This window comes from Mus musculus, chromosome 15 (assembly GCF_000001635.26).
Source record: "Mus musculus strain C57BL/6J chromosome 15, GRCm38.p6 C57BL/6J".
Lineage (NCBI taxonomy): Eukaryota > Metazoa > Chordata > Mammalia > Rodentia > Muridae > Mus > Mus musculus.
The window spans coordinates 30671493-30683475 of NC_000081.6; the positions used below are offsets into that span (position 1 = coordinate 30671493).

An 11983-nucleotide genomic window follows, 5' to 3' on the forward strand; every position below is an offset into this window, starting at 1 on the left:
TAATATAGCAGAAGCATATAATAATAATAATAATAATAATAATAATAATAATAATAGGCTGGGCTTGGTGGTGCACGCCTTTAATCCCAGCACCAGGAGACAGGTGGATTTCGGAGTTCGATGCCAGCCTGGTCTACAAAGTGATTCCAGGACAGCCAGGGCTATATAGAGAAACCCTGTCTCAAAAAATAATAATAATAATAATAATAAACAACTATATCTACTACACATATACCCCAAACTGGAAGTGGACAATTTGCCCCTTCTTAGAATTGGGAACAAAGCACCAATGAAAGGAGTTACAGAGACAAAGTTTAGAGCTGTGACAAAAGGATGGACCATCTAGAGACTGCCATGCCCGGGGATCCATCCCATAATCAGCCTCTAAACGCTGACACCATTGCATACACTAGCAAGATTTTGCTGAAAGGACCCAGATATAGCTGTCTCTTGAGACTATGCCGGGGCCTAGCAAACACAGAAGTGGAAGCTCACTGTCAGCTATTGGATGGGTCACAGGGCTCCCAATGGAGGAGCTAGAGAAAGTACCCAAGGAGCTAAAGGGAACTGCAACCCTATAGGTGGAACAATATGAACTAACCAGTACCCCCCAGAGCTCGTGTTTCTAGCTGCATATGTATCAGAAGATGGCCTAGCCAGCCATCATTGAAAAGAGAGGCCCATCGGTCTTGCAAACTTTATATGCCTCCGTACAGGGGAACACCAGGGCCAAGAAGTGGGAGTGGGGGGGGGGGAGGAAGAGAGTGGGAGACGAGGGTATGGGGGGACTTTTGGGATAGCATTGGAAATGTAAATGAAGAAAATACCTAACTAAAAAAAATTAAGTTGCTTTGGAAGTGAAAAAAAAGAAAAGAATAACAATAACAACAATAACAGCAACAACAACAACAACAACAACAACAATAATAATAATAATAAACAACTATATCTACTACAGCATCTACCCCAAACTGGAAGTTATTAAAAGTACGGGTTAAAATAATTACCAAATAGCCATAACAAAATATACTAAGATTGCTTCTTTGTATCTGAGGTTGTTTTATTCATGTCTCCTGTTTTGTACATCCAAGGCTAGAATAACGAACCTTGGGAGAAGAGGTCACGTTCCACTGAGGCCTGTAGGTTAGAGATACTTCTGTCCCCCATTGTTGGCTCTGATTGATGGCAGAGGCATCATGAGCATGCAGGCTTACCTTGCTGCCTTTCAGTGACAGAGAACCCGCTGTAGCTCATTCAGTTCTGTCCCCGAAACATTTCAGACAATGCTTTAGTGAAGCAGAAATCTGATCAGTCTCTTTCACTACACCCACACTTGGAAATGCGGATGAGGGAAAGGTGACTCCATAATTAGGGAGTGAGAAGGAATGTTAAGAACCAAGGTTGGGATCTTTTTTTGGTTTTTTTTTTGTTTTGTTTTTGTTTTTGTTTTTGTTTTTGTTTTTGTTTTTGTTTTGAGACAGGGTTTCTCTGTGTAGCCCTGGCTGTCCTGGAATTCACTTTGTAGACCAGGCTGGCCTGGAACTCAGAAATCCACCTGCCTCTGCCTCCCAAAAGTGCTGGGATTAAAGGCGTGTGCCACCACTGCCCAGCCAAGGTTGGGGTCTTAAGAACAATAGAGAACAAATGGATACTTTCAGGGACATTCTTTAGTACATTTAATATATTTACTAATCCTGTGGCTGGGCTACATTTTAAGGCACATCCCCTACATCATAAGGCAGACGTGAAGATGTTGCATCCGAAGTCACATAGGTTGCTTGGAGCCAGTCTTTGAAAGGTCACACCCAAGCTGCCTTATCCTAGATCCTGGTCTTGTTTGACCTCATGTTTCTAAATACCATTTGAAAACAAAACAGATTTATTTTCACCCATGGAGCTTAATGGCTTTGGACATTCCATTATTAAAGCTGTGTCTGCTAAGATCCACTGTTTGCTGGATACACTGGCTTATCCAGCGTGGCTTACAGGCTACTGCGTGAGCACATTTCATTTCACACAGCTGCCTAAAGGCAGAAGAAGAAAGTGTCTAACCGAGGATGGGAGTGTCAGAAAGGTCAGCGTTACGGATGTGATTTCAACCTGCTGGCTCTCCTAAGCATCATACTGCGTCCATGGCAACCGTCTCCACGCCCTTTCCTCTTATATGCTGACCTCATTTGAGGGCCACAGTGGTGCCTGCCTATAGCTAATGTGAATAATAAGCCACTCTTAAACAGAGAGGTTTGTAGGGAGATAACTGCACAATCAGGTAACGGCAGATTTCCAATAGACATTGAAAGCAATGCACATTAAGGCTTTATAGATATCTCCATCACAAAGATGTCTTGAACATTGGCGGTAAAGCTTGTTAGGGCTCTAGAGGTATCTCCATCACAGGGGTGTCTCAGACACTGGGGTTAAGGCTCTACAGACATCTCAATCAAAGGGATGTCTCAGATGTTGAGGTTAAGGCTCTACAAATGTTGCAATCACAGGGATGTCTCAGGAGTTTCTTGTCCCCATTCATCACTACCATTTTTTCTGTTCTTTCCAACCTCCTTCCACTCTTTCCCCCTTCCACATGGAAGTCATCCATGTGAGTTACTTTTATATGGGGACTGTCTCAGATACCAGCTTAGACAGTGCCACCTTTCTACTTTCATGTATTCAGATTGTCCCCAGACTCCTGAGCCATACATGGGCTCTCCAACTCTCATGTGACTGGCCTCATAAAGAGGTCCATGCTGAAGCATCAGAAAGCCCAAGTCCCTCTCTTCATCTTGCCTCCACTGTGAGCTTATGGATGGTGAAACCCATGAACAGTTCACTTTTCACACAGCCATTATTTGGATTCTACAGAGCCAAACACAGTGCATTAAAGCCATATCAGAGGACGTGCCCTGCGGAATCCTCCACCAACCCCTACACAGACTCAGCCCCAGCACTGTCTTTCCCAGGAACACCAGGCCACTGCAGGGCAGAGCCCACTCCTTTTTGCAATCTAGTAGAAGGTTGCAGGCTTTAAGGATGACCTTGGATGCATCACTGGTCCCAGATGTGCTAATAACTAGAGATACACGAAGAAAGCCCATTATCCATCCCCTTACCTAAAGGCAGCAGTGATAGGCAGACATCGGCATGGTACTCTAGAAGTACAGAAGCCACAGTTTTCGGAGGCAGCAGTGTCTCTGAGCCAACTAGGCTGCCAGAGAGTAGTATCTTTCCTTGAGGACCTACAAATGTGGGTGGTGAGATGCCAAGTAAAGAGGGCTGCATACTGGCAAGTGATAAAGTCAGCCTTTTCCAGGAAGGTTCATAGTAATGTCTTGAGTATAGCTCTATTCATATTTGCATCATATCAGAAGACAGAGCAGTGCTGGAAAGATTAGAGCCAAGGGTGATGTGTCAACTGAACAGTGACTGTGACGTCATGTATGACGTTTAACAGAGCCAGAACTTGGAACACAAGAACAATTAAGATGTCTGCAGAAGATGTGCCTCTGTGAACCCATAATTACAGAGTGGCAGCTTCTGCCCTCCATTCAAGACATTGTCTATCAATTCAAATGGTTAAAACGCTCTAGAATTAATTTTTATGGCCATTCCAATTCTTGGCTGTGTTTCACAATTGTAGACAAATGAATTGCTCAATATCAGAGCATGGCATACATTTGAAGAGGACATGTTTGTTTGATAATAATACAAAATGACCAAAACACGTGTGGCCCCAAGTCTACCAGATTCCAGGCTCCTACCTTGCCTCAGGCTCTCAGTCACCTAAGAGACTTTGCTTGGGTAGTTAAGGTTTCGCATAATCTCTCCTTGAACTTCTTGTTCGGCAAGTATATATCCTTGTGTGCATAGAGAATATAACAGACCTTTAAGTCACAAGAACATACTTGATGTACAGTCAATCAGTGCTTAAGATCATGGAGAATCTGTTTTGCATCCACCTAGTTTTTAGAGGCAGACCTAGCTCCACATTTGAGACTCCTATGAAGTCATCTAATGAAGGATCAACTCTAACTTTCTAGCGATGGGCAGCAAGGAAATCTATTCACATCCCTCCTCAACCCCTTTGTGTCACCCTAGGTAGTAGACATGACCCTCACACCCACTATGTGTATGTTAACATTTCCACACCCAACTATGCCCTGTTCTATGTCATGGAAAATACTACCCAAAATCTTCAGGCCCATTCAATTTTCACTTGAAAGCAAACTTTAGCACTTTTTTTTCTTTTGCAGTGAACATTTAATGATGAGTATTTAAATGCCCATTTAGAGTATTTCATTTAGGTCATAAAGGTTTATCCAGACATACTGTATATCACTTTGCATCTTAATCTTATTTGGATTCTCTGCAAAGCATATTGTCTTTAAATGCATGCAGGCTGTATTTTCTAGACCCACACTAATATCTAGTATCCAGCAGACCAAATGGGTTGAATCAGGCAGAGAAAGGTCAGTCAGCCTGGGATTTAGTCCCTGTTTTACACGCTCTGTTTGCACCGTCTCCTCTGTAGCATGAAGAGCTGGCATGGAGGGATGGCTCGATTCACACAGGTTGTTGTTCACTGTAAATGAAGTAATCACATGATCTCTGCACAAAAGCAAAGTCTGCATGGTGATAATATTGTTTACTGTGCTTTCCTCACTTCTAGGCAGGGAAGGATTACATACAGAACTGAAATATGGTTAGGGTATAAAACACATGGCTCTGTTATAATCCATTCCAGCACACATGGTGTAAATGAGAGGAAATAAATATGTGTAGCATTAAATATGCATATAAAATTATATAGATCCTGTATATAAAGGCTAAGTGTAGATTCATTCACTTTCTAGTTTGTCTATTCACTTGTTCACATTTTAATTTTTAGAACAAATTCTACAAGGCTACTGGAATTTACTGTACATAGCTACTAGGACTGATAAGCAAAAGTAGACATTTCTGGATATTGAAAAAAAAAACAAGAATTCTTAGAGCTGAACTTAGAGAGAAGGTTCAGTGGTTAGAGCACTTGTAGCTCTTGCAGAAGACCTAAGTTCAGCTTCCAAAACCCACATGGCAGCTCACAGTCATCTGTAACTGCAGTTCCAGAGCATCCAATACCTCTTCTAACGTCTGGGCACCAGACATTCATGTGGTGCATAGCCAGGCAAATCCTTCAAGCACATGAAATAAAGCAACTGTGTCTAACGCACTGTTTTTAATTATCTGTGTGATATAAAAAGAACAAAACTAGTCAGCTGTTTAAAGTTTGTCCCCCTTTCTATTTCAAACTTACGTAATATTCACTCATGCTTCTGGCACCCCTACATCTCTTCACACATTTCAGGGGACCCTGATACTCTGCTTCTCGTAGAAGCAGCATAAAAAGCCTGAACATTGGTCATGGGAATCCCACTGTGAGTGGGCCCTCTCTTGGAAACATTTCTCTCTAAAGCGATAATGACATTGGAAGTTACAATACCATGTTGTATTTACTCTTGAATAGTTACCCGTTGATTATCGCTGCGTTCAACCAGTGTTAAGTGCAGAAACCTGGAAGGCACAGTTCAAGTCCATAACAGCTTTGCCAAGAATAGTTCATATTAAAAGGCAAAGATTTTTTTTTACCCCTCAAGTGTTAGACTTGAAGAACTTCTGGCCACACTATCAATGGGTGATCTTCGTGTTCTAATTAGAAGCACAATCCCTTAATTGCCTTCTTATTTGGTTCTTCTCTATTGAATTATCTAGATAACACGTGTAAATATATGTTGTGTTTTCATGGTTTTTATCTGTATATATAAATACATGTCAGAACATGAGGCTGGAGAAATGGCTCAGTGGTTAAGAATGTGGGCTACTCTTTCATGGAATCTCAGTTCACTACCCAGCATCTATACGGTGACTTGCAACAATCTAACAATCTGTGGCTCTAGTTTCAGGAGTCCTGAGGCACTCTTCTGGCCTCTGCCACCACTAGAGACCTACATGATACACAGACATACGTGGGTTAAAAACACTCATACATGTAAAGTAAAATGAATATATATAATCAAGGGTTAAGACAAACATACATAAAAGAGAATTTTTTTTCTTATTCCTTGCTAAACTCCACTTTCTATTCTTCATAACAGTATTTTACCATGTGCCCAGATTCCTGGATTTTATTTTGTTCCTCCTCCTCTTCCTCCTCCTCTTCCTCCTCCTCCTCCTCTTCTTCTTCTTCTTCTTCTTCTTCTTCTTCCTCTTTTCTCCTCCTCCTCCTTCGCTTCTCCTTCTGCTTCTCCTTCTCCCTCTCCCTCTTCCTCTTCCTCTTCCTCTTCTTTTTCTTTTCAGTAACCATCTTTCACAAAGCAATATTTGGATTTACTAACAAGAATACATTGTTCCTCTCTCAAGTGTGGCACACAAAGCATCTCTATTTTGCCTTGACAAACCAAGGTTTTATTTGTGTAGCTTTGCAGAAAACAAACAGATAATTTCAGCAAATGGCACAGGTGTCTGTCAAAGTGTCAAGTCCACTGCAGAAGGTGCAGCTTGCTAAATCCCAGAGAGGCTGGCCATGCAGTTCATGGAGTCCTGAGGGGTCATGGGGGGGAAGGGGGCTGTTTGCAGAGGAGGTGAGAGGAGAGGAACATGTTTGTGGAGCTGATGAAGTGCCAACTCCTCCAGATGCCTGGCAGGAGGGTGTTCTGTTGGATGGAGTCACCTGAAGGGTGGATGGAGCTCTGTAACTCAGGTGGGAGAAAGTGTTTAATGGCAGAAATTAATGAGAAGGTGAATTAAATGAAAGACTTCTCATAGAGAAACAGTAGTTATTTATCCATGTTTACAAATAGGTCTGCTTTGTCAGAGATGTAAAGAGAGCTAAATATCTTGGCAAGCCAGAGGGTAGTATTGAGCCTTGATTCTTACAGTCTTTTCCCAGTACCAGCCATCCCACCCCGTGAAATAGCAGTTGTGACACTTATTTTTCTGAGTCAAGGTTTTGCTCCGTAGCCCAGAATGACTTCAGACTCCCAGTGTAGACAAGGGTAGGGCTTAAAGTCACAATCCTCCTGCTTCAGCCTTCTGGGTACAAGGACAGAGTTGTCAATCACTATCCCCAACCAATTTCACTTTTTCTAATATGACTACAACTGTCCATTCACTCAGTGTTCTCTGTGTACCCGATATCTAAAATACACTGTGAGTCTGTGATCCTGTGGGATAATATTTAACACATTTGCCTTAAATATAAGGAATTTCACCATTGCATTGCTGGGGGTTATAGCTTCTCACATAGTTTGTTCTCCACAGTCATAGGATGTGTTCTTTATATTTATCATATATAATGTGATTATATATGATTATATATCAGATATATATGATTATATAGTTATATATCAGCTCTTTTGACACTGATAGATGCTTTATATTTTAGCTATGTCATTCTAATTTAATAGTATAGATTTTAATTTAACAGTATAAACTTAAATTATGAATTTTTATCTTGAAACTCTCTCACTGGGAGCTACACAGAGATTTAAATATGCATTAAGGTCTTCCTGGATAGCGCAGTAGGTAAAGTACTTTTTTGTCTAAGCAAGATGACCTGAGATTGAGTCCCTTGGAGAAAAGGCTAGTTGGTGCTGTGTAACTCCTATTCAAACAAACACTGGGCCGGCAGAGAAAGTAGGGTCCCAGAAGCTCAGTAACCAACCAACCATGCTGGATCACCCAGCCCTGTGTCCTGTGAGAGATCCCTGCGAAATAAAGTCTAAGTGAGGATGCCTGTTCCTGAGGAAAGACACGGAAGGTTGATCTCTGGCCTTCACAAGCAAACATGTGCTCGCTCACTCTCTGTCTCTCTCTCTCTCTCTCTCTCTCTCTCTCTCTCTCTCTCTCTCTCATCTCTTTCTCTCTCTCTCTCCCTCTTTTTCTCCATATTCATGGGTGATACTTCAGGGGAGCAACTTATCAATGTCAAAATGCCTAATTTCAAAGTCATTACGATTTTTTTAAAAATGAGGACTTTGCAGGGTTGCTAATCCATCTCAGATCTTATAGCTCACAGCACCATAGCCCAACACAGTAAGACCGTTGGTGAGACCCAGAATCAAGACACTTTAAACTTAAGACAACTATACTCATTCTTACATGTGACTTCTTCACATCAGAAAAAGTCAGATGCTTGGAATATTTTTATATAACTTTTCTACATATCCTTATAATTGCAATTTTATAAAAATAACATAAACTAATTCACACACCAATCTATCTCAGTGTGATTGATACTCAGGTGTTTGATTCTTGTGATTAACCCATCTCTTTTCTCGACCTTTAGTCGACATTCCCTCTCATTCTAATCTCTTTGCCATTATTTAAAATTTACTCATTCTAAGTAACTCACAAGTATTTGTCTCAGCCTAGTCTAGGAATTGGTTATGAGCATAACATCCAGAGACTAGCTATGAGAACTTAAATTGGTTTTCCATTAGAGACAACACTGATAGACAGCTTCATCTCTCCAAGCCTCAGTTTCCCCTCTGTAAGGTAAAGCTGCCATGCTTCTTCTTTAACAGGTAGTTGAGGAAGTGTGACTTGATACAGTGATGCAGGAGCCTTCTGATGCCCAGGACAAGGGACCTTTCCCCTTGAGGCCCCTTACACAGCTCCTTTGTGTGGTGATGTGGATTTCAGCATTGGTAGTGGACTGCTCATTAGTATACCATTTTCTGGGTATTATATATCAGATGTTTTTCCTGCATTAAACAAAACAATAATCTCAGGAGGCCATCTGTTCCCTTCTGTTAACTCCAGTCTCATCTTAGGAGAAACCATTACCTTGTCCAAGAGACAGCGATGAACAGAAGTCCAGATCTGACTTCTGACACCAGTCACCCAATGAGCTATATGGTCCTTCCCTGTCAAAGATCACAATGAAAACCAAGCAGGAGCCTGGAGATTTGTCTCAGGGGTTAAAAGCTCTTGTCCCTCTTGCCCAGGACCTGTCACTTCACATAGTGGCTCACAACTGCCTATATCTCCAGTCCCAAGGTATCTGCTGGTCTCTCCTGCCATATGCAGGGACCAGGCACCCATGTATTGCACAGATAGACATGCAGGCAAAACATTCATATACACAAAAATAATAAAATTAATCTAAACAAAACACCAAACCAAGTACGGACTTGGGTCTCCATCACTCCTTCCTCGTAATTCTGGGCATTGCCTTTCTGGTTTGCTGTAATAGAATTTCACACTACTGCACATTCTGAGCCCATTTCCTCCCATTCTTCACAGGTCTGGGGCTGTTACTCATCCATCTTTCCCCCAAACCCTTCCCTTTTCTGCTTTAACTTGGTGTCTTCAGACATACTGGGGGACAGTCATTTTGTTCGTCTTAACTATCTTAACATAAAAATGGCCTTGTGGGCATGTGATATATGAGTTTGGGCATGCATGTTCATGTTTATGCAGGAAGACGTGTGTATCTGCTGTGTGAGCAGGTACATGTAGGTTTGGGAAACAAGCTTATGTGTTGATTGCCTTTGGGACATGGTCTGGAGCTCACCAATTAGCCCTGACTGGCATCCCTGGGAGCCCTAGGGATTCGTTTGTTTCTGTATTTCAGCGTGGGACTGGCAAGTAGCCTCCACTATGCACAGCTTCAAGCCATGGGTCCAGGAACCCAACTCAGATTCTCCCACTTCACAACTAGCACATGGTTACCAACTGATTGTCTCCCAGCCACCAAAATGGCTTCTTTACATTGCAATATTATTTCTTGGTCTCTACTATATGTGCTTTTTTGTGAATCACCAGGATTAACAGCAACTATATGCTTAGAAAAGAATTTATTTTTTACCTGCAAATAATTTTCAGTGAGAATAAACACTGACGTTTGGTTTTCCGAATGAAGAATGTACCACTATGAAAATGAGGCAGTATACTGTTTCTCCTTTTGTCCTTGATTTTATTACTAGCTTATCATAAATCTCAATGGAAATTAGGTTTGTGTCTGTGTTATCTAGATCTTAGTGTGCTTTAATTATAGTGTACAGGGTATTGTTAATGCTATTTTAAATTTTTTAATGACATTTATATCTTTATGGAGATTGAGAATGGGCGCCTGCCACAACTTCAGTCAAATGCAGTTGAAAAGCTGTGTTTAGCAATCACTGTAGCATACTGCCTCTTAGGGAGTGTGGGTGCCTTTTCTCCATCACTGAAAACAGCAGTTTTCATTGTCATTTATCCTTGTTTTCCTAAAATGTTTGCCCATTGTTATCATAAAGGATGGAAAATTGATTTTCTAATCTAAAGTAAAATCCTGAAGTCATGGGTTCAAACCCTGACCTCAAACTGAAGTCATGAGTTCAAATCCGTACCTCAACAGGAGACTCTCATCTCCTTTACTTTGAACATTTGTTATTTTGACAGAATTCCTAAAGTGCTCTTAGCAATTGTTTCTTTGATGTGACATAATCACCTTTATGTCTCATTTGATATATGGCCCTTATGAGAAAAGATGCCAAAAAAATATGACAACCTAATTCTTGGGAATTCAGGATTGTGCTGTGTCTCAGAACTTGAGTCTAGTTCTATACAGCACACTTGGGTGTGGCATCCCGTATCTAGGCACTTACATAACTCATGGTCTGTATGATGTCACCAAGGGAATGTGCTCTTAGTGATTGTGGCTGACAATGGCAAGAACAGCAAATACCTCATCACCTCCCACACATAGGAAAGATTGTATTTCCCTTTTAATCTCCCAATTTGACATTCGATGTAAATATTTTTGAGAGACAGATAAAAAACAGTGGCCCGACATCATCTTAAAAAGACCTCAGGAAAGAAACGAAAATGGAGATTCGGTTTGGAAACAGTGGAACTGATTTTAGTAACTCGTGTGAAATCTCAAAGCAGCCTAGACATGTTGAAGCGGTGCAAAGACTCCAGGAAAAGCTGCATCAGCTCCTTGCTGCTGGATGGCTTCCCCCCCCCCCACACACACACACATCTACCGGCTCCCTAGTGCATATGTCCCTGTCACAGCTTTCTGAGAAAGAGGGACACGAAACCTTTAGGGATTTACTTTACAGAAAGGAGAAGAGCCAGCACGGATGCTGCGGTACTAATTATGCATCTCAAGCCCTCTTCTTTCCCATCCACCCCCAGTTATACACTCTGCCTTCCCTTCCCTCTGCTCCGGAAAATGACTTGACTGCTAAATTTATTACAAACTTCACAAAGTTAATCTGAACACATTCTGAATGCTCTCCGCTAGAACAATAAAGAACTAATTGTCTGAGCTTCCTTATAAAGTATTCTCCGCTGGATTTTAGCGTAACCTCTGCTGGAGAGCAAACCCAGGGCCTTATGCACATCAAGCAGACACTGAGGCAGAGTCACTCATCAAGCCCAGGTTTTCGTCTTGAACAGTGTTCATGTGTGGGATGTGTGTGCCTTCCCTTTGATGTCGATTAGCAGTGCACACTCAGCGGGTGTGTGTGCCCTCTCATTATTTTCAGCTTACTTCTGAGACAGCATGAGCATTGACATTTGACTAGATAACCATTGACTACATTGGGTCACCTGTGACAGATTAATTTTGTTTTATTCTTTCGAACCCCTATTTTTTTTCTTATGTGTGTAACGTTCCCTCCCTGCCTAGACCTGGTTAACCGTTTCTGTGAGCAGGTCCTCAATTTTTTACTTTGTCCCTACTTTCCTGTCCTAGCCCCGTCCTCCCCTGGTGTCGACTCCGTCCCCTTGCAGCGCACAGGCAGCCAACACGGGCCACAGAATGCCGCCGCAGCCACCTTCCAGAGGGCCAGCTATGCTGCCGGCCCAGCCTCCAACTACGCAGACCCCTACCGACAGCTGCAGTATTGTGCCTCCGTTGACTCTCCGTACAGCAAATCTGGCCCTGCCCTCCCACCCGAAGGCACCTTGGCCAGATCCCCATCCATCGACAGCATTCAGAAAGACCCCAGGTGGG

General features: G+C 42.1%; 1 protein-coding gene and 1 long non-coding RNA gene across 7 annotated transcripts in view; one reads left to right on the forward strand and one right to left on the reverse strand.

Moving 5' to 3' along the window:
- Ctnnd2 (catenin (cadherin associated protein), delta 2) overlaps window positions 1-11983 on the forward strand; it is an 856811-nt gene that overhangs the window by 498959 nt on the left and 345869 nt on the right. For all 6 annotated transcript variants that reach the window (NM_008729.3, NM_001355502.2, XM_006520033.3 and 3 more), the window contains one exon: window positions 11723-11978. In NM_008729.3, coding sequence (NP_032755.2) covers window positions 11723-11978 — 256 coding nt within the window. The remainder of the gene's footprint in view (window positions 1-11722; window positions 11979-11983) is intronic.
- Window positions 1650-11201, reverse strand: Gm31841. Its single transcript, XR_383896.4, has 2 exons — window positions 3108-11201; window positions 1650-1851 (listed from the first exon to the last, which is right to left on the reverse strand). It is a non-coding gene; the product is annotated as a predicted gene, 31841 (long non-coding RNA).